Raw genomic sequence first — 23,384 nt, 5'->3', positions numbered from 1 at the left:
CCCCCGGAATAGGGAGGTGTGTGTCTCAAGGAAATGAAGTATTAAAGTAGCTGGTGGCCTTGAGCCCAGTGCATTAAGGTGCTTAATGAACAGTTGGTGAACCAAGTTTTCAAAATATTCGTTTTACTAGATGCGAAGGAAACCTGAAAAATGATTCCAACGTGACCTTTACTTGGAGTGAGAGGCAGCTAATCTTGCTTGGAAGTCTGGAGGTTTGGGAGACAACCAACGTGGGGATTGGAGGGGAACACTTTAGAGGCTTACCTATTATATTTTGTGGGCCAAAACCCACCATGTCTGAAGTTCTAATACCAAAGCCATTACATTATGAAAACATAGTGGCCAGATTATCCACTTAGCTCCTCTGTTGTCGTCAGCTCTATGGTATGTTTAAGAGGAGCTGTAGATTGTTTATAATTGAGTTTTCTGTAGTCAGCTAATAACCTGCATGTAAATAAGGACCATGTTTCCTGTCTGGGATTTTTAAAAAACATATAAACCAAGTCAGAGTATAATGTTTCTCAACATAAAAAATCTTTATTGCTATTTCATCTTCAAAGGTGATCAAAAATATTTATTCTGCCCTTAACTCATAACTTCATAGAGTGTCATGGAATGTGGTTTCATTTGTTTATCTTCCCCTAAAGCAAGAAAAAGCAGAAAAATACTAACGGTGATTTTGGTTATGAAACTAATTCTACATACAAGTTAGAGAAAATTACAGTTTCATGCTAAAATAAAGTATAAAATAAAATAACAGGTATTCCATTTTAAAACAAAGCCATGAAAAAGATATTCCATTTTATTTTATTTATTATTATTGTTATTTATTACAAACAATAGATTTGCTGCAACATGCTCTGGCTCATATTATTGAATTAAAAAATTTAACACATTTCAAAAATATCAAAAATACACTATAATGAGTCTTAGGACTACAATACGACAATGATTGCACAAAACTGTTAAGATATGAACTCACTGTTTGGATGACATCCACTGGCAACAGTGAGAGAAAACCCTATAGCATCTGGGAGAAGTGCATGAAATTTAGAATACAAGGAGCTTATGTGTGATTGAATGATCACCAAATGAGGGAAACAGCAGGATTTACTGTAGCTGCTTTTCTCAGTCTAGGAAGTGCTTACCCAACTATGGGGCAAAAGTCACTAACTGAAGAGAAAGATTAACTTGCCTCCATGACTGGGGGAGTCTGCAAGGCCCCACCCAGCAAGAAGTAAAAAGTGACACAAGACAGTTCTATAGTGATGCTGCAGACATCACTGAATGGCTTAGAGACTAATTATTTAATAATTGGTATTTATCGATAACAGCCAAGTGCTCCGTTATGGAGGTCTCTTCATTAATTATGGAGTCGATAGAGAAGGTGAGCCTGTGGCTTCCAAGTACCTGTTTTCACTGAAGGTCTACAATGGAAAGAGCATCATTTGATATTCAGTAGATCAGCCAAACCTAACTAACTGGCTCCATCTCCTGAAAAATAGCACTCGCTACAATTATAATAGCACCCAATGATTACCAAGCTGCTCATGTTGGTTCTTCTATACACCAGGAAAATGAATTCATCAACTTATTGCACACGTATACTCTACAGTAGTGTAATAAAGCTTTCACTTATATTAGGAGTGGTCATTCAATGACTATGGTAGCACTGTTGCTTTATGATATACCAACATTCAAAATTTCAAATATATTCCCAATCCATTTGGATAAAAATAATACCATGGCTGCCAAGACTCATGTAGTTTTCTTTCTTCTATGGAACTGCTGAACTGCACCCATAAGCAGGCGAGAGATTCTTTCAGAAATTCTTAAACTTTTCTGTTGAATGGGAGGTACACAGAGACCTGAGAATCATGCAGAGGCCAGAATCTCTGGGCTAGAGATCAATGGTACTCTGCCCACTGGGGAACACATCCTCTGGGTAAAGTCCTAGGAAGTAGGTTACATTCACCTGGAGACAGATTACTGGCTTTCACCACCTGACAGTCTAATCAAATCACACAAATGACCTCATAGGTCAAAAGATTCTGTATATTTTTGGTAATGGGCTATGGCCTTTTAACCCTCTGTTTTAATACAGAGCAATTATAGAGGAAAATAAATTAAAGGAAGTTACAAGAAAATAATTAGTTTGGGTATAGCCTATATTAAAGGTTTGCAATACAACCTCGTGTTTCCTGAAAATCTACCACATAGAAGAACATTTGGAATTTTAGAGTTCCTTTGACTGAAAAATAAATACATTTACTTTTGGTAAAGTAATTTCAGAACTGGGTTTTGTGGCGGTCCAATAAGTAGGATGGGTAACAAAGAGAAGAAGAGGGTTCACAGATTTTTTAAGAGACAATTTTTAAGAGACTATACTATTAAAGTGGTATATTCCCAAAACAACTTTCTTTTCTAGACAACATCACTATTCTGTAACTGAAATTTTCTGCTGTCTGGGTGGAAAGACGTTTTACATCACCCATCAATATTATCTTGGGTGTTTCCTTCATTTTCATTTTTCCTTTCATTTCCCCGTATAAAAATAAGGCAACACACTATTGTTCCCATCTTTCTAACAGCACCTAAAACTTTCTTGAACCACTATGTTCCCCACTTCAAATCAAGACCTGAGTTCTAAAATTTTGCAGTAGCTGACCAGTAGTATGACACAGGGAAGTCAAGTGTTCCTGGCAATTTGGAAACTCAAATTCGGATTCTTGAGGGGTTGAACACTAGACAGCCATTGGAGTGGTATAGAATCCTCCCAGAGTATACTCCACTGAAACATGCACATGGGATGGGGCCTTTGAAAAGATGAAGATACATAACCATTTGTGGACAGATCATATGGTTTTCTACTATTGCTTTAAAAAATGTCTATTACATTGTTTTGTACACCTGAAACTAATAAATAAAAAAATTAAATTAAAATTAAAAAAACTTCAAAAAACCCCTAAATATGTATATATCAACCCCATCTTTAACATTTTGTTTCTCATGAAACAAATTAAAAATGGTCCCACTCTATTTTCTTTTTAATTGTGAAAATATTCTAGAAATTCAAAGCACATTCCCCACTGGGTAAAATCAAGCAATATCAAAATTTGTAGGAATAAATAGGAACTCATTTTCCTAAGTAAATCTTCTAATGGAAAAGGCAACAGAACAGAAATATGGAGGGAACTACATTTTGCTAGGGTTACATGGAATGTGCAAAAAATACAGTAAACCAGGTTTTCTGTAAGCTTAGGACTTTTCTCAATTAAGTCTTTCTTATATTAGTAATTGAGCCCAGTACTCTGAAACCATGTGAGGTGGATAAGCAGTTTTCAGAAGAGTACTCTGTTAAACATTACAGAGGTGAACTCACTCGTGACATTTTAGAGAACCATCCCTCGGTTCTAGAGAAGGAACCTGTCTAAATGTGAGCTCCACCCACCCTTCTGTTCTCATTCAGCCTCAGTCTGTTCAGGGTCATCGGAACTCAAGGTTACTTGGACATGAGCAGCATCAGCCTTGGCCCTACATACTAGGAGACTGAGCCACCTCCATCACGTTATGCAAAGAGGCCAACCCCCAAATGCCTCCCTTGTGATCCGTTGGGAAATTCCTAGCAGGTGTCACATTTGTCAAGGAGTTATAGTCTCTTTTTGTGATTTGGGGGGAAGTAGTCTTAGTCCTCACTCCTTTTCCATCTTCATCCCCAAAAGAAGATCCTACTCTCCCAAGGAGTTTTCAGTCTGACATGCACCTGTTCAATCGATTTCCCAGGGCCCTTCCTAGTACCCACAGAAGGCTCCAACACACGATGATCATGCTGCCTGTGGACAAAGGTGCTGGGCTGCCTCTAAAGAGATTGGCTCGAGTGCAGATTCAAAAATAAAAACTTCACAGTCAATGAAAAGTGCTCTCATTACATTACATACATAAATTATCTATTTGATTGGTTCTACATTTCCAATAAACATCATTTCGATAGGCTGTTTTCTCGTAGAGAAGAATGAAAAGCCATGTGACGAGTCACATCACATCCCATCAGTTAGGTTGAGATATAAGGTGATTTCTCTGTCACAGAGATCCATCAGCAGCAATCAGTAAAAGGAATCATCTTCAGTTATTTCCTCCACAGAAATAGTCCCTTTCCTGCCCAGGCAGGCAAATTCTCAAAAATTATCCTAGGAGAGAAAGGGTTAATGGCAGGTGGTAGGACTGATACAGACAGAGAACATCTGCTTTCTTCCCAGTAACTCCGGGAATTCCAATGCAGGTCAAATGTGAAGCTTAACACTGATGGTGTTGACTAGCTTAACCAGAGCGAGCCCCTGATAGCTCTCACCATTTTTGGCTCCGAGTTCTTCCTCCCTCATCTATGGTTTAGAAATGCAGAGGGAAAATGCCTCTGGGAGGGTCCCCCACCTCGACACTACACAGCCTTCCCTCATGCGGAGACCCTGGGGGAGGATTACAGTGCTGTGTCAAACTCCTCTGGGAGCTCGGTCCGATCCTCTTCATTGGGCTCAGGCTCAGGCCTGTTTTCCTGGTGTTGCTTCATTTGCTCCCTGACTTCTTCTTCTAGGTCACGAGGTACAACAAACTGATCCTCTGGCTCCAGCTGAGTGGGGGCAGCAAAATAGCCAGTTTTCTTCTTGGGTGCTTCTGTGGCCACTTCAATAAGGTTCAGGCTATCTTCTAGGGGTACAATAGAGCCATTGGAGAGTTTCTTTCCATAAAGACAGGAAGTGGAGGGAGACTTCTGTAACTCCATCTTGTCCTTGTTCAATGGCAGAAGTATCCCACTATTCACACTGTTCTGTCTTCGGATCCTAAAAAATAATCCTCTCACATGTTCCTCAGGACATGGGGCGGGGAAATTCTCCGTGAGAGTGGGCGAGTTCTCAAGATCCCTTCCCCTACAGCAGTGGATATCTACTTCTACTTCTACCTTGCTGCCATTTGTTATGACCCCTTCAACGGGCTGGTCATCGTCACTGTCCAGGCCATTGTCAGACTGGTTACTTGAGAAAGTCGCACAAGAAGGCTGGCGCTGAAAAACCCCCGAGGTGGGTGTTGGATGGAGGCTGCAGCGCCTCTCTGGCCGTGGAAGCAAGCCAGCATCCAGACCAACAGTGTTATGTTCATCAGAAGCAGTGGATCCCACCTCACTGCTCACCTCTGAAGTGGACATCTCGCTGCTGAACTCAGAGGCAATACCACTACTGGAGGAAGGAGTGGTTGGCTTGGGGGGGTCCTTGATGGTGGAGGTTGAAGCAAATCCCACAGGACCTGGGAGGCTGAGCCCATTCATCTCACAAGTGCAGCCTTCCTCACCAATGTTCAAATAAACCACCATCGCCCCCACATTGTCCTGACAACCATAGCTCTGGGCTAATGTGCACAGCTTCTTGGCAGCTGCTAATGGGTCTTGCACATGGCGTACTGCGTTCACAGCTTCTGTATATGACAAGTGTTCCCACAATGCTTTGTTTCCCAGAATCAGCAACTCATCTTGAATGGTAAGTGGAGTGGATGATATGTGGGGCTTGGGGAGGATCCAAGGGTAGAGGTATGTACAGCCCAGCATCCGGGTACAACAGGTTACCCCATTCACTTTGTTATCCTAGAGGCAGCAGAATGCAAATTTTGAGAAACATGCAACAGTGACGTGTAGTTTATATATTTCTAGATCATAATGCTTAGGGCTCTATAATAAAACAGAATTGAAATGTTATACGATTTTTTCTAGCATCTGCATAATTTTAAGTAGACTTACAAAAATAAATGTATAGAATTTTAAAATGACAAAATATCATATGGTTATTATACCACATAGCTCAGAAACTGAAGTTAAAACCAATTAAAATTAAGTGCTTAAAAGGTACCTCCATCTCAAAAGGTATTTGCTTTAACATAAAGTACAGCCCTCATCATGTCCTTAAATAGAGAAACACCTGTTAGAAAAAAATAAGCAGAACTGTCACAAATTCTTCATCACTAGTATTCTCAGAGAGGCCAAACCTCAGATGGGTCGCTAAAAGTGATTTCTCATTTAAATAAAGGCAGAATTGGGACTGAAGAGATTCTGGAAAATATTAAATGGCTAAGACAATCTTTGTAGCTAAATCATTAACTAATCATTAACTGAAGTCTGTAGCATAATTGACCTACTCTGTAAGGATTGTACTAAGAATGAGTAGCGGATCAAGTCACATCTGATGTAATTCTAAACTTAGAGGACAAGGAATAACCCTAGTTATAGGTTGGGAATGTTCATCTGTCAGAATACTTTATACTAACTTCTTTTCAAGATAAAACCAACAAAATCTCTCTCTAATGCCATCAATATATTTATTTCATTGTTGCAGTTATTCTCTGAGTAAAAATCCTGGCTCTCTCATTTACAAGAATTCGTCACAAACTCTGAATTTTATTTTCCTCAGCTATAAAATGGAAATAAAGGCACTTCTCTCATGGGGGTTATTGTGAAGGTTAAATAAAATAATGAAATTACAGTGCTTGGCAAATAAGCAAACAATAAATGTCTGTGGCTAAAATAACATTTATAAAAATATTTCCTACCTGTCTAGGACTCCCCTCTACCTCCTGAAGAAAAATCGAAACATTATCTAAATTCTATAAAAATAGACTAAAGAAATAAAAAGTTACCTTTTTTAAAACTTTCATTTGTTTTGACTGAAAGACTTTCCTAAGACTAATGCCTCATAATCTCAGAATCTTCATAGTATCAACCACATTATAATGATGCTTTTTTTTGGTTTTATGCTTCCTTGGATAAAATCTAATATGGACAGTCCTTATACAGAATTCTGACAGGACAGCCCAGAAATGGACCCACACGAATACGGTCCACAGATCTTTGGCAAAGGAGCAAAGGCGAAATGCTGCTGGAACAACTGGACATTCACATGCCAAAAGGAGAAAAAGAAATCTAGACACGGAGCTTGCACCTTTCACACAAATTAATTAAAAATAGATCAAATATAAAACATGAAACTTCTGGAAGATAACACACAAGAAAATCTAGGTGACCTTGCGTTTGGCAATGAGTTTTTAGATACACCACCAAAAGCATGACCCATGAAAGAAAAAAATTAAGTGGGACTTCATTAAAACTAAAAACTTCTGCTCTGCAAAAGACACTATTAAAAGAATGATGGGGTGGCCAGTTAGCTCAGTTGGTTAGAGCAGCTCAGTTGGTTAAAGCAGCTCAGTTGGTTAGAGCAGCTCAGTTGGTTAGAGCAGCTCAGTTGGTTAGAGCGCGGTGCTCTTAACAACAAGGTTGCCAGTTGGATCCCTGCATGGGCCACTGTGAGCTGCGCCCTCCACAACTAGACTGAAACAACTACTTGACTTGGAGCTGATGGGTCCTGGAAAAACACACATAAAATTGAAAAAAAAAAAAAAAAAAAAAAAAGAATGAAAAGACCAGCCACAGACTAGGAGAAAATATTTATAAAATATCTGATAAGGACTTGTTCCCGAAATTCACAAAGAACTCTTCAAACTCAACCATAAACAAACAATTCAATTAAAAACGAGCAAAAGATCTGAATTCTGCTTTGCAGTAAACAATGTTCACATGTAATTGCTAAAGTCTCTTTGAAAGCAAAACTGTTATGCTAATTTCTAAATCAGGAGGAAAGCTATAGAATAGTAGACACTGATGTGGTTATTGTAAAAAAAACAAACGACGACAAAAAACCCACCAGAGCATATTAAGCTATTTATAATACAAACAGAAAACATATTTGGAAAAGTTTGCATTTCAGAAGAGGGATGTCAAACTATAGAACTTTTTTCCTTCTGTTTGGAGATTAACCAAAGAGGGGACATCTATATTCAATTTCCATGCTAGCTGTACATCTAAAGAATCACAAATGAGGATTTTTTTTTTCCTAATTAATTTGCTTTTTGTTTTTGCAAGTCATTAAATGCTCATTAGATTTCCTTCTAGTACCATTATCTGGCTTGGATACAATTTACAAGGTTTTATAGGAAGAAAATGGACCTACACTGCCTCTGTGCAGAACACACTCACTACACTTGGGGAGTAGAAGTGACTGGTGGAGAGCGAGATTCACCTCTGTTATGATGGCTTTTTGGTCCTTCACCCTTTGAGCCTCCTCCGCGTCCTGTTCCAGGCTGAAGACTTTAGAGAGGGGCACTGGTTTCCCACCTCGGCACAGGACTGCTTGACAAGTGCCAACATTGGCCACAGTCAAGCTAAAACTACTTGCTGCATCGGCAGTGTCAGGGCGGATGTAACAAAGGAGAGCAGAGGAGCCCAGCTTCTGACCAGCCATGCCTAATTTCCTGTTTCGAAAGAAAATGAAGACATGGTACTAGTTTTAGAAGAAAGTGGTAGTCCTCCACATCTGTATTTTCCTTTTTTCCTGTCATGTGACTGTGAACCAGCCTCACCCTCAAGGTGATGGTGAAGAGAGCTCTGCCTTCCACTCTAAGCTAACTGAGAAAAGGAATTTTACATAAAGGGTGGGGTAGGGGAGACCCTGAAAGTACATCTTTTCTGCTCCTTCTGCTTGTGTCTTATTATAGACTACAATGGCCTAATTCAGTGGTTTCAACTTTATAGAGCATCAGAATCACCTAGAGGGCTTGTTAAAAAACAGATTGCTGGGCCTTCTGGGGGTAGCCCAGAGTTTCTGATTCAGTTGTAAGGGGCCGGCCCAATAATCTGCATTTCTAACAAGTTTCCAGTGATGCTGAGGCTCTTGGTCCTAGAACAACACACTGAGAACCACTCACTTAAGTTATAAGTTCCCTGGAGGAAGGACCATAATTTTCCTTGTATTTCTCTCATACACATGGCATCCATCCCCCAGCATTTGGTACACGACGGTAAGTAGAGCAGATACTATCAAAAAGATCTTGTTTCAAATTCCAGCTCTGCTATTTACTGGCTGTAGATCCTCAACAAGTTATTTTTCTGAGAAATTTTTCTGATAAAATACCCACTTCTTTGGCTTAATTTGAAAATTAAAGATATAGTATGAGAAATGCTTGGTATAATGCGCAGCTCTTGGGAGGTACTTCATAAACTGAGTTCTCTTTCCCAAACCCTTTATTTTGCGAAGTTCCTAGCTCAATTCTATTACTGAAAAAATAGACTCCTTTCCCATCGTCTTTGGTTTGTGTTGTAATGAGAGATAAAAACAGCTCGGGATCCAGGCTGTTCCATTTCAACCTTGATTATTCAAGTTTACAACCTCTCAGTTGTGCATATCCTGATGTGCAAGATGCTCTATTAGTTACTAAAATTTTCAATAATTTGGTTATATAGTGTTTTTGCCCTTAAGTGGCTTAGAAGATTGGTTGGTAAATCCCAGTGAGTATTCTAAATACATGAATCTGATCAGTGCTTAACCTTTTGTAGGTCACTGATTCTGGAGAATTTTATAAACACTTTTCCATCTTCCTTCCCCCAAATGTACAAATGCATATATACACACAAAACCTTCTGCACATGATTTCTGGGCTTTGCAGATCCTCAAGAGCCTTTGGCTTCAATAGAAAAAACACAGATGATCTTTAAAAGAACCCAAGTCCCCACATTCCACACTGATATAGAGAGAACAGTCATAGCAGAAGGAGCAAGATCTCACCTTGATCCTGTACCTATAATTTAGATCCTGACCTTCTGGCTCAGTGAGATTTATTTTCCAAAAGTAGAACCGAGTTAGGGATTATTCAACCCACCTGCTTACCTGTGAGATACCAAGAAGGTGTTAGCCATGAAAACTGTGTCATGAGTTGACTGCTGTACCTCTTCCAAAAGAACATCTGCCATGGTACACTGGAGTAGGCGAGGGAGCTCCTCATTTCGGTCCCCGTCAAACACGCCATACACAGCTCCCACCCCCTCTGCAAAGTTATCCACAGCTAGAGCTGATACACACAGCCTACCACAGAAACAGGAAAATGACAAACACCAAAGAAAGTTATTGGTAAAAGCATTATTCTCTGGGGAACCTTCTTTAGAAAGGCTGGATCTAATCAAGTGTGGAGAAGAACAGTAGTAAATCTTAATCTACACATGCAAAAAAGTGTTAGACAAGATAATTAAGCAACATTTGAAAGAGTTGATATCATAAGATATGAGGGAATTCAGCCACATTCATGGGCAATGAATTAGCTTTGCAATTTTACCAAAGGCTGGAAAGATTAAATATTTTTTCTTAGTAGTGATTAAGGCCTAGTATTGTTAAATGCCTTCAGTTAAAGACCCCCAGGATCACACCTGTGGTTGAAAAGTTGAGTGTGTTATGCCTGCAGCAAGGGAGACGGCCATGGAACTCTGGGATGTATAGGTAAGTGGGTGTTGCAAAAACATGGTATAGGATATGGGCTTTGGTTTGGTCATTTTGGGGAAGGTCTAAAGAAGAGGGAGATCATACTAGATTGGGTGCTGTCAGAAAGCAGGGCCATTCTGTAGCTGGGTATCTCAATAAATCGTATCTATAGGAAAAGATTAGTATGAGGATAAAGCTGTAGTTGGTACAAAAAGTAGCAGTCACCTATTTTAGCCAGGAAAGAGAGCTTTCAGTATTTTGTGACCCGTGCATTCATCTTATTTTTGTCTCACTAGATCATGGTCTCAGAGAGATATTATCTGATGTTGACATTCTGATTTGTTTATGTCCAACAGGAGAACCTGGCCTGGATTTCAGCACCAGATCAGTTCCCAGATGTCAGGAGCTGCCTTTTTTCTTTCTCAGTCTCCATGGCCAAGATACTCACTTATTTCTCTGCCCTGCCATCTCAGCCAGTCCATGGCTCCAGAAGGTTGATGTAACTGTAGAATCAGTGGTTGGCAAAGGTTTCTGATCAATTTTCAGGGTTGTGATATGGCTGTAGAAAGTGGAAAATGGAAAGATTAAACCATACATCCTTCTGTATTTTACAAAAACCATCCCAACAATAATATGTTTTTATAAAATAATCTGTTGACAGAGCAAGATTCATTTTCAGAGACTGACTGGAAGTAGTGTGCTGGCCCACTGATGAAGGAAGAGAGAAAAAGGAGAGGGGTAGGAGGAAGAAATAGGGGCCAAATATTGTTACAACTGATACCATTCATTTCAATGAAAACTAAGCACAACAAAGATTTCTATGTTTTGGCCAATTGTCTACTTATTTTAAATATTTTGATACAATGAAGTCTTGGTACAATGAGTGAGCCTACATTGTCTCTTAGATGTTGTAATGTAATGTGATCTGTGCTACCTAAAATATCTATGCCTGCCACATAAAGATACTCCGTGGGTGGGTGAGCAGTAGTCATGATGCTGAGTTCTAATATAAATGGGCTGACCACTGGATAGAACATCTATCCACAAATGAATCAAAGAACAGAACCAAGGGCTTTATGGCTTCCTTCATTCTATTCCTTTAAATAATTGAAATCTCCACAGTCCTTATGAAGACCCACACAGGGCTGGTGGGACTAAGAGCACATAGGGATTCAATTTCAAAATTTTTCTTACCTAAATGTGTCCAGTGTCTTATGTTCCAGAACAAGATTTGTATTTCCAGTCAGGTCAAGGTCTTGTAAGGTAGCAGGCAGAGCCTCTGGAATGAGGATTTCTGTCAAGTCATTGCAACTTAGGTCTACAAACTGAGGGGAAAATGGAGAAATCAAAAGAAAATACACCATAGGTAGTTAATTCTTAACTCCCTAATGCTCACTTTCCTATTATACCTTCCAAAGGAACTTAGTTTGTTCCCAGGATCAACTACATATATTGTGATCTCAAACTGCCACTTCCTTCTTCCTTATGAGAAGGGATCAACCTCATTCACATTCCTACCATGTCCCCTTGTTGGGACATCATTCCACCACATAAAGTACCTGGATCTGAGGCAACTGCAGTATTTCTGGGAAAATGCTGATGTTGTTGGAGTGTGCGACAAGGGTGTGCAGCCTTTTGCAGTTCGCTATGGTTGTGGGGATGGTTTTAAGCTTGTTGCCACTTAGGTTCAATTCCTCCAGTTGCTCCAATTTATTTAGTTTGCTGAAAAAGAAAGACCAGAATACCACACTGCACCCAAAATGAGCCAAGCAAGTTTTCTAGCAGCCAGAGTACTGAGGCGCCTGGTTCACTGCCAGGTGACAAATCATAATGAAATGATCAGACACCGGCGAAGGGAAGGGCTCACCAAGGTGACTGCTCCTGCTGAATCATGTGTGTACATATACAGATATAATTTCATTCAAATTATACCAAACATCATTTCCCTATTTTCTTAGTTTTTGAAAACATGATTTTTAATGACTTTCATGATGTAGATGGATTTTTATGGTATCAAAAGTTTTTTTTATCAAATGTATTTTGGAAGATATTTATTGCTCCAATGACGCTGTTTAAAACTTTGACCACATTAAATGTCTCCTTACAGGTATAGCCTGGCTTTATCTCTTCCTCCAGGAAGGCCAACCCCATCCACAGGATCTGTGCAGTACAGCCAGCTACTTTTGCGTATCTTTAGCATCTTGCATTTATTACACTGCACTGCAATTGTGCATATACTTACTTGTCTGTTTCCCCAATTGGACTGTAAGTTCCTTGAGAACAGATACTGTAACTTAATCATCACTGTTTACCCAGTATTTACTCAGGTACTTGGCCCCAGTAGGCATTCAATATATACAGTTGACCCTTGAACAAAATGGGTTTGAACTGTGCAGGTCCACTTACACACAGACCATTTTTTTCAATAAATATAGTTGGTCCTTTCTATCCACAGGTTTCACATCCACAGATTCAACCAATGGTGGATTAAAGACAGTATTTTTGTATTCCCTACCTCAGTTTCCCAATCGCAGATCACTTTTCGATCCACAGTTGGTTGAATCCACATATGTAAAGGGCCGAATGTGGAGTCAGAAGTTACATATGGATTTTCAATTGCATGGGGATTGGCACCCCAACCTCCACGTTGTTCAAGGGTCAACTGCATGTAATGAATAAATTAATGGACTCAACAGTTTTTTATAAAAGAGTGTTGACAAGAGAATAGAAAAAACTGTCTTCAGAATTTCTTTATCTTATAAGCCTGTACCTTTGTAGATTGAAAATTCTCAGATCATTCATTAATAAGTAATTAGAACTAAGAATTAAACAATTTTGACTACAACTTCTCATTACTGATACTTAACAACTAGGTACAAACAGATTTTCCCATTAAACTAGTGGAATCACAGCTTCAGTAAGTCACTCAACATACAGCAAGAGAACCCAGTAAGATAGCTACACTGCAGTTTGACAAAAGCAGAATTCATGTTATTTGTCTGAAATGACCAGTATGCATTCACTTACCTTGCAGGAAAAGTCTGTAGCTGGTTGTTTGCTAGATGCAAGATTCGCAGGTGTGGGTGCCCAACCAGGACGGGCACACACTGATCAGTCAGGAGGTTGTTGGTCAGATAGAGCAGCTGCAGGGCACTCAGACTCTCCTCCCCTGCGCAAGCAGATGGCAAAGACTCCAGACTATTGGCGGATGCATTCAAGTATCTGAGACTGACAGAACACACACAAGTCATCATTTCCTTCATGGTTATCTGTAGCTTTCTTACGTAGAAACTATTATGCCATCTCAGGAGGGAACACTGCCATTCCATGCTCTCAATCTCATGACAAAAGTCATTTCCTCCAAGTAGTTTTCTCTAAATTGATTCTAAACAAGCAGAGTTCCTTTTACTCAACTCATGCAAGCCAAAGAGAGAGGAAAAAAATACAGGCTTGGTTGTGGTCCTGGGCTTTTGTAGTGGCCTGATTCTACCCTGACTTCATCTTTTAGTGACTGTATCTCCCCTGAAAGAGTGCTGTTTTGAGTATCATGTTCACAAACAACTGTGAAGACACCCTCCAGAAAAATTTGTGTCTGATTTCGACAGTACCACATTTATTCAGCCAAAGCCATTACAATCCCCTAAGAGTGGACCTGTAGGCTGTTTCCAACTATTTGCTACTACAGACATTGTAATGACCACCTTTGTGTCCTTGTCCAAGTATTTCTTTATGCTACATTCCCAGAAGCAGAATTTGTGGGGTCAAAGGATATACGTACCTTTAAGATTTACACACACACACACACACACAGATATAGATGGCCAAACTGAGTTCCAGAAAGGCCATACCAAATTATACCTAGATATATGCATGTATAATTTAATTGTACATAAGGATATAAGAATGCCAAAGGTGTGTTCACACCTTTGTCAACACTGAGTACCATAATTCATTTTAATCTCTGCCAATCTAACAGGTAAAATACCATGCCACGATTTTAAAAATCTGCTTAGCATGGTGTTTGGTATTCATAGAGAGCATGCTCAATAAAAGGCAGCTACTATTATTAGATATGTTGTGTGTTCTTAAGTCTTCTCCATTTTGTGTGATCTACATGCCTAATTCGCTTTTAAGCTGTTGAGGGTACTGTGTGTCTGTGTCTTTGTATGTCCTAGAAGTGCTCTGTGAAGACTTAGTATTAAAAAAGTATCACTGACAGTTTGCTACAGTTGCTAAATAACTTACTTTCCACAGATTCTAAGGTTGTAAACTAATTTTATTCAGACTGTCATTAGAACCAAATGCAGTATTATGCATTACTAACAAATACTTGTTAATTAACAAATGTTACTGCATTAAGACTCCATATAATCTTTCCAAAAAGAAAACCTCCTTTAAACATTTTTTACAATTTCCAAAGATTTTATTTCTAGGAAAATTCAACCAGGTGTATTATACATTAAGAGAAGTATACGCTGACAAAGAACGCGACACACACTGGCGTGCTAAATGCTTTTTGTATGTTTTCTTTAGTCTTATGTTAAATCACTACTGCTTATCTCTGTTTTTTCCATTTCTAAATTGAAGACAACAGGGCCTTATCCATACTGCAGAAGAGAAGTGGTTTAAAATGAAAACTAGTTTTCATTTTAAGGTGATGTACGTATGAGATAAACCTGATTGGGTATTAAAATATGAAGACATTATTAATCTATTATTAATTTAAATGAGAAAGTAAATAACACCTTTTGGAACAATGTTACTTTTAAATGCAGTTTTCAAAGGAGGTAGTAAAAAAGTGCTGCAAATAGAGAATGAAACTTAATGATAGCTTGATAAAGCTAGAAGCAAAAAGTAAAATAACTTTAGTGGTATGTCCTTTTCTCCTAATGCAAAAGCTGAAAATTAACAAGGAAGCTGTATCATAATGCTGTAATTTCTCTTGAAAGGTCATAATTGAATTCGTTTTCTGAGATGAAAGTCTGAACCTTCCCCAGCTGTTGGAAATTGTTTACAACACTAAAACTTCTTAAGTATTTGATGGTTATTTCAACTTTGAGTTGAAGATTACTGCTTCATAAAACAGTGTCATGTTTTATTTCACAGAAATTGTAAATAAGTCTCCACCCATAGCTAGACTATGAGGGAAACATTGTAAATATAGTTCCAAAGGTCACTCACATGACAAGTCAGTGTAGTTTGTTTAGGCAATGATTCTGCTCTTCCAAATAAAATGTACGGTACTTACTTTAAGGCCTTGGAGAAGAGGGTATCCGGCAGCCTGGTTAGTAGGTTATGCTGAATATCCAACACCTCAAGAGGGATGTGCTCCACCAGCACTGGAAGGTTTTGCACGTGATTGTGTCCCAACATCAGTTTTCTAAGACTCAAGCTACTAAGAATTCTGGGTGGGTGGGTGGGGGGAACAGTACAAAGAAACAAACAAAAAACTTCCTTAAATGTGAAGCTTAACACTGATGGTGGTGACTAGCTTATCCAGAGCAAGACCCTGATACATGCATACAAACATATGTACTGCTGCATACATACATAAATAATGCATTAACACACACTGACCTCACAGGAATCTCTGTCAGAAGATTATAGCTCATGTCTAATATTTCTAGCTTCTTTGCTTCACAGGCCCAGTCAGGGACACACTCCAGCAGGTTTCTGTAGAAAATAATGAAAAGTCTTCATTTAAAATGATGAGTGGAACTCATTTCACTCTCTGTAATATATCTGTTAACTGGCCCCTGAGACGCTTGAGGGCAGCAGCACTAACCCCAAGGCATTCTTAGTACACTACCTGGAATACAGTAGGTGCTCAAAGAATGTTGATAGAAAAGGTGGACAGAGATAAGCATTGACATGTATAATAATGGATCAATTATGCTATATGCTCAAAGAAGATACAAAGGCTTTCAGGAGTAGGAAAGCACACATGTGGTGGATGACTGAGGGAGAGATGAGGAAAGACTTAATGGAAGTGGCATTTTAAACAAACCTTTGAAGGAGAGTAGGATTTCCACAAGTAATGACTGCAGAAGAAGAAAAGCAAATTCTGGGGAAAATGTACAGAATGAATAAGGAAGTAGAGACAAAAGATAACTAGTGGTGCAGGGAGCTTCAATCATTTAGAATGAGCTCAAATATTTAGTAGAGCACTGGGCAGACATTTAGTAAAAGAATTTTATTTTCAGATGTTGTTTAGCTTCTCTAGGTCTCAAAGTATTTACTGATTGACTGATATGATGAGGCAGAATGAAAAAAGAGAGAAATGCAGATACTGCTATAATGGCTTAGTAAAGGAAACGACTTGGCCTGAAATGCATCAAGGCAAGGTCCCTAAGAAATAACACCTGGGTTAGAATTTGAAAAATGTTGTACAATGACTTGAGTTAAGGGGAACATTCCAAGAAAGAGGTGAAAACATGAGGTGGAGCACAGAGGCAAGAAAAGAAATGGCATGATATACATGGAAATAATCATAAGCAGCTTGGTAATGCTGGAGCAACAAATATGGATCAGAGAGTGGTAAGAAACATACCTGGAGAGACCTAAATCATATCTAGACTTTATCCTGCAGGTATAGGGGCATCACTGAAGGGTTTGTAAGCAGTGGGGAGGCTGTCAGTTTTGCACTTTGAATAGTTCACTCTGCGGATACATGGGGGTCTGGTTGAGGTGGTTATATTAGTAAAAGGACGAATAATCAGGAAGCTGTTACAGAATTCCAGACAAGAAATGACATGGGACTAAATGAGTGGCAATGCACATGGAGGGGACGGGAGGAAAGAGACTCCAGAAATACACAGGAGGCAAATATCAAAACTACTTGGAAATGGATTAGACATGGGAGTAGAGCAGAGGAAGAATCAAAAATGACTTTCAGGTTTCTAGCCTAGATGACTAGGGAGAAAATCAGATCCAGAGAAAATACTGATAAGCGCCAAATGAGGTAGGAAATTGTGAATTTATAGTGGTGTCCATCTGGATATGAATGTCTTATGCTAATGCCAAAAAGCTAAAATAGTCACAAGACATCAAATTAAAATGAGGTGAAGGGGTGGATAATGAGTTTAATTTTGCACATATTTAAGGCACTTGGAGAAGTGCAGGTCTAAATGTCTTAATATGAAACTGGACACTTGGGTCTGAGGCTGAAAGAAGAGAATCTGGGCTAACCATCTGGGTGACCATGACACTGAAGTGTAGCTGAAATCATTGGAGTAAATGAGATCATGTCAAATGAGAAGTATAGTGGGCCAAGGACAGACCCTGGAATAAGCAACCTATAAAGAGCTAGCTAACGAAGAGGAGTACGCAAGAGACAGAGGGAATGGTCAAAGTGGCCTGAAAAAAGTCCGATCGTGTTAATCAGCTGAGGAAATAGCATGTTTGAAGAAAATACACCATAAACAGTGACAATATAGAAAAATTCCATAAGAGAAGGTCTAAAGCAAGATGTAGTGTGATAAGCAAATGGGAACTGAGAAAACTGAGCCAACAAATGCAAATAATTCTCGAGAAATTTGGACAAAAAGGGGATGAGAAGGATTAGATAGTAGCTGGAGGAGCTGCAAGACAAAAGGAACTTTTTTTGTTTGCTAAAGACAGAAGAGACATGATTGGGTGTATGGACTGAGAAAAAGGAAGACACTGACCACACAAGAGGGGAGGAGGAGGGTGATTAACAGAGCAGTGGGAGTGGAGTGGACAGGACCAAAGAAACGGATGGCTGGACTGGCCCTGAACAGAGGAAAGAAGCTGAGAATGGATATGAATTTTTATTAATTTAAGCAAAGTGGTAGGAAGCTCCGGGACATCACCCAAGATGGCCCCTATTTTCTCAGTCAAGTAGGAAGCTACGCTCTAGAGTAGAGGAGATAAGGGACAGTGCAGTTGAGGGAAGCTGAGCCATTTGGAACAGATGCCCAGGCCACAGCAAGGAGCTGACAAGAGAAAAGGCCAATAAGCTCCAGGTAGGGGTGGAAAACAGGAATTTATAGTGGTGTCCATATGATTTTCTTCAGCAAGGATCAAACTCAGCAGAGAAGGTAAACCTTAGTATTGATCCATGTTGGGATTTTATTAGGAAGATACGAGGTGTAATCAAGATATACAGTGAAGGCCGAAATTAAAAAAAAAATTGTTACAGTATAAAACACATTGCCATTAATCCCCCTCAAAATACTCCCCCTCTCTTTGAACACACTTACTTCATTCATTGTGAAGCAGTTCTGGAAGTCCTCTTTTGTGTCTTTAGTTATGCTGTCGTGGCTGCCTCAATGTCCTGAATCGATTCGAATTGTTTACCTTTCATGGTCATTTTGACTTTGGGGAAAAGCCAGAAGTCACACAGTACCAGATCCAGTGAATAAGGTGGATGAGGACATACCGTAATGGTTCGATTTGACAGAAATTGCCATACCAGAAGCGATGTGTGACACGGAGCCTTTCCGTTGCGATCACAAAATATGGTGAATGCTGCTGCCAAGTGCCATCCAATGGAAAGGGAGGGATCTTTAATACGGGAAGCAGCGCTTTGAACCATAGTAACAGTGTGTGACAAGTTTCAACTTGTTTGGTGTAGTGAGTTGAATGTGAGTTATGGTTGAGAGAAGGTGTGTTTTAAAGTGTGCCATAAATCATCCTCCATCATGACAATGCTCTGTGTCACACACTGCTTCTGGTATACAGCAATTTCTGTCAAATAAAAACATGTGTGTCCTCATCCAACGTATTCACCAGATCTGGCACTGTGTTGACTTCTGGCTCTTTCCCCAAGTCAAAATGATTCAGGATTTTGAGGTAGCCACAAGAGTGCAACAAAAGACACTCACGAAAGAGGACTTCCAGAACTGCTTCAGAAAGTGGCAAGAACAATGAGATAAGAGTGTTCAAAGAGAGGGGGAGTATTTTGAGGAGTGTTACTGGCAATGTGTCTTACACTGTAATAAATTTTTTATTTATACATTCACCATATTGTTTTATCACACCTCATATGATTGAAATGCATGGAAGGGAATCTAGAACAATAGCTTAATAATAATAATGACAATAAAGTAACAGCAACAAAAAGAAACCTGGCTATAACAGCTAATATCATGAGACTATTTTATGCCAGGCACTGCACTACATATTTTGCATTTATCATCTCATTTAAACTTTACAACCCTGACCATATAGGACCCTGCCCACTACCCTGTGTACCTGTTTCTAGCACTCCATACTCACAGCACTTACGATGCTGCCTGTAACTGCTTGTTTGTCAAACACTACACTAGATTGTAAAATGCAACCACTGAATCCTGAATGCCTAACATGTTAAAAAATGAAGTAAAGAAAGCAAACCTCATTTATGTTTATTCTTGACCACCACCAGAAATAATAAAATCCTAAATATAATCAATATCTCTCTGAAGATCAGATCAACATGGGTTACAAGAGTATCAAAAGAGTAATAAAAATTTAAAAATAAACCACTATCTAAAAACCAATAATTATCTGATTCCAACTGGCAAAAAGGAAATCACTGCCATGATTCATTTCATCCTAAAGCCATAGACTTTAAGAAAGAGTAATTCATAGGCACCTTTCTGTTTCAAGAGGACCCTTTCTTTAACTAGAGAGTATGGCCATTAAACTTATTCTTCTAGTCATCCTTTTGCCCTTCTCTAGGTTATCCAAATATTTCAATATATTTAGATTTCTGGTACCTCAAAGCCACCAAATTAACCACCTATATCTCTTAAATATTAAAAATCAAACAAGCACTACACTCACCTGGAAAGTTCTAGAGAAGTGAGAAGACTGGGTACTGGATAGACATTCACTGTCGTCAGCCCTAATCAAAAAACACACAGGTGTTAGTGACATTCTCTAAAGAAGGAAGTAACAGAGTAAATAAGGGAAAAGTGGCTTAGTGAAATCATCAGAGAGAAGACTGATGTCATCTACTGAGATGAACTAAAGATAAAAACCAATAGGTAACTCACGTTAACTGCTTGATCCCAATTTGAAAACCAAATACAGCAATTGACGGATCTCGTGTACTGCACTGGATTCATACTAGATCAGGTAGTTGTTAAATACTAACAGTAACTATTTATTTTTAAAAAATTAGTAGTTGGATTTTTACTGGCAATACTTTTAAACTTTTAATTAAAGTAAAACATAAATATCGAAAAGGGCAATAATCTTAAGTGTACAGATCAACACATTTTTACAAACAGAACACTGTTGTAACCAGTGCCCAGACCAAGAACAGAACGTTACTAGCTTTCCAGAAGCTTCCCCTCATCTACCCTTCCAGTCACTGCTCCACAAGGGCAATACCGTCCTGACTCCCGAAACTACAGACTACTTTTGCTCACTGACATAAATATACACATACAGTATGTAAAGTTTTTGATCTGGCTTCGCTCACTCCACATTGTACTTGTGAGATTTGCTCATATTATTGCATAGGGTTGTAGTTCATTCATTCTCACAGCTATATAAAACTTTTTATGTGACTATACCACAATCTATTAACCCATTTTAGAGTTAGGGCATTTAAGTCTTTTCCAGTTGGGGTTACTATGGATAGTGCGTATTTCTAGGAACATTTTCATCCATGTCTTTTGTGGCCTAATATGCATTTATATTGAGGTAAGTTTGGGAGAGGAACAGAGGAGTACAGGAGGTACAAATGCTCTTTAGTAGATACTACTTTAGTATCTGCTTTGGTAGATACTACTGAACAGTTTTCCAAAGTGGCTGTACCAATTTACACGCCCAACAGCTGACACTGGTATTTTCCATCTTTTTCATTCTAGTTATTCTGGTAGGTGTGTAGTGGTGTCACACTAGGGTTTCAATTTGCACATCACTGATGACTAGTGAAGTTGACTGCCTTTTCATATATTTGCTAATCATTTTGATAACTTCTTTTGTGAAGCTGAGATCTTTACTTTTGAGGCATCCAAACTGTAAGTGTTGATATGAATTCTTCCAGGTTGTGGAATTTAAGGATTCCATAAACAGAGTAGCTAACTTCACACAAGCTCCCTTTAGTTCAGTACTATGATAGAATCTTGGTTACCAAGAAAAACTGCATGTATGTCAATGAGGTCTTTTCCAATGGGGCCAGTCATTCAGATGCTTTAAATACATTAAGAATAGAGAATGGGACTGATAATAAATATTTCCATGGCAGAAGACCTATTACCATCTCACAATATGTATAAACAGCACAAGCCAACACTTATCAGCTTTGACACTACTCTGACCTACGCAATTAATCTAAGCTACAATTTGAAGCTTCTGTAACATGATTAAAGGAAATCACAAGAGTAATCCCTAACTTTTATCCTAATAATGTATTTTAAAGATACAGAAAAATAAAGAGAATAAAATAATGAACACTCTTTCACCCATCACCTAGCTTTTAACAAATCTTCACATTCTGCCTTATGTGTATACTTCAGACTTTTTAAAATTAGAATTAAAACTGCACATACCAAGAGGTAAACATCATTCTGAATATGATTTTTTATTATTCCCATGGATTCTTTCATAGTGTTATGGCATACTTATAGCTACAAAAACATTTTGTATTTTAAAATTTGATATAACTATAACAGCATACATATAATTATGCACTTTCTATTTTGCTCAAAAATGTTTCGGAGACTTATCCGTATTAACACACAAAGCTTCAGTACATTGATTTCCATTGCTGTGTAATATTCTACTGTATAAAAATATCACGGTTTAGCTTACCCACTTTCCTATTAATGGTTATATTTTTTATTTTTTTCACTATAACTATAACAAACAGTGCTGTGATAAACATTCTTGTACTCATTTCCTTCTGCACATGAGTCTTTGGGAGATAGTTCAAGCAAGAGAACTGCTAGAATATGGGCTATGTGCGTCTTTGACTTCTCTAACACTGTTATATTGCTCTCCAAGGTGGTTTTACCAACTGGCCCTCTCACTGGCAGTGTATAAGATTTGCTGCTTCTCCATATCTTCAATAGCACTTAGCATTTTTCTATTTGATGAGTATAAACTTGTAATATCTAAATTTGCATTTCTTTGACAGTGAAACTGATAATCTTTTCCTTCTATAAACACAGAAAAAGAAATCATAACCTCTTTGGTAAAGAACTCTCCATAAAGAGAATGGCCTCCACAAATATGAGGCCTTTTACATTGAAAAATATTCCTGGAGCAAATCACTACTGAAAAGGAGGCTTCTCATTCTAGAACTGAGGCAGTACAAGGTTTTAGATTAGAAATTGGCAAAGGGCTAAATATTTAGTAAATATTTGGCACTTAGTGAAGCTCAAAGTATTTTGAGATGTCTTTTAATGCATATTTCAACCACTTTAGTATTGACAGCAAACTTAAAAGATAAAGCTAGGTCTCAATGGACCTCAAACTTCACTTTGCAGAGTGGCTGAGGAACATCACAAATGCAATTACTCTTAGAAAGCTCTGACGAGAGCTATAAGAAAAAAACAGGAGGCTGGATAGAGAACTCACTGTTTGAATTGGCGTACAGAGTTCGAAGGGAGAAGCCACTGAGTGTCAGCTCCCTCAGTTGGTTCCGCTCACAATGTAGCTGCTCCAAGCTACATAAGGAGCTAAGATCTAAGTCAGTCAGTTGATTGTCCCGCAAATCCATGTGAGTGATGTATTTATTTCCTTCCAGATTTTCAATAACCATGGTTTTCAAATGGTTCATCCTTAATATTCAGAAATAAGGAAACCATTAGTAATAAATTCTACTAAATGTGCTTACCAAAAGAAAAACAGCAGCGGTATGATCCCATTCTCTCTTTCCTAAACAACTTAAGAATTTCACTACTTGCCTCACTTTGCAAGGTACTAATAATCAGATAGCTGTACCCTGAGTTCTTTGTTTATAAATTGTTAGACAATTCAGAGTGGCAAATACATTAACAAATTATATATAAAGAGAAAGGAAAAAGGGACCACACCCACAAAGTTAAAAACTTACATCCAAATACCTAATAAAGTTGGGTAGGG

At 38.6% G+C, this 23,384-nt stretch overlaps 1 protein-coding gene across 3 annotated transcripts in view; it reads right to left on the bottom strand.

Annotated features, from left to right (window-relative positions):
• Nucleotides 1-1,071: 1,071 nt before the first annotated feature.
• PHLPP2 (PH domain and leucine rich repeat protein phosphatase 2) overlaps nucleotides 1,072-23,384 on the bottom strand; it is a 64,309-nt gene continuing 41,996 nt past the window's right edge. For all 3 annotated transcript variants that reach the window (XM_033127438.1, XM_033127440.1, XM_033127439.1), the window contains exons 9-19: nucleotides 22,878-23,080; nucleotides 20,130-20,190; nucleotides 15,918-16,013; nucleotides 15,589-15,744; nucleotides 13,368-13,568; nucleotides 11,900-12,062; nucleotides 11,535-11,665; nucleotides 10,789-10,899; nucleotides 9,756-9,950; nucleotides 8,112-8,343; nucleotides 1,072-5,629 (exon numbers count right to left, since the gene is read on the bottom strand). In XM_033127438.1, coding sequence (XP_032983329.1) covers nucleotides 4,475-5,629; nucleotides 8,112-8,343; nucleotides 9,756-9,950; nucleotides 10,789-10,899; nucleotides 11,535-11,665; nucleotides 11,900-12,062; nucleotides 13,368-13,568; nucleotides 15,589-15,744; nucleotides 15,918-16,013; nucleotides 20,130-20,190; nucleotides 22,878-23,080 — 2,704 coding nt within the window. In that variant the 3' untranslated portion in view covers nucleotides 1,072-4,474. The remainder of the gene's footprint in view (nucleotides 5,630-8,111; nucleotides 8,344-9,755; nucleotides 9,951-10,788; nucleotides 10,900-11,534; nucleotides 11,666-11,899; nucleotides 12,063-13,367; nucleotides 13,569-15,588; nucleotides 15,745-15,917; nucleotides 16,014-20,129; nucleotides 20,191-22,877; nucleotides 23,081-23,384) is intronic.

The sequence above is a fragment of the Rhinolophus ferrumequinum genome, chromosome 15 (assembly GCF_004115265.2).
Source record: "Rhinolophus ferrumequinum isolate MPI-CBG mRhiFer1 chromosome 15, mRhiFer1_v1.p, whole genome shotgun sequence".
Taxonomy (NCBI): domain Eukaryota; kingdom Metazoa; phylum Chordata; class Mammalia; order Chiroptera; family Rhinolophidae; genus Rhinolophus; species Rhinolophus ferrumequinum.
The sequence above is the reverse complement of the archived record's forward strand: the minus strand, read 5'-3'. Positions and strand labels throughout refer to the sequence as shown.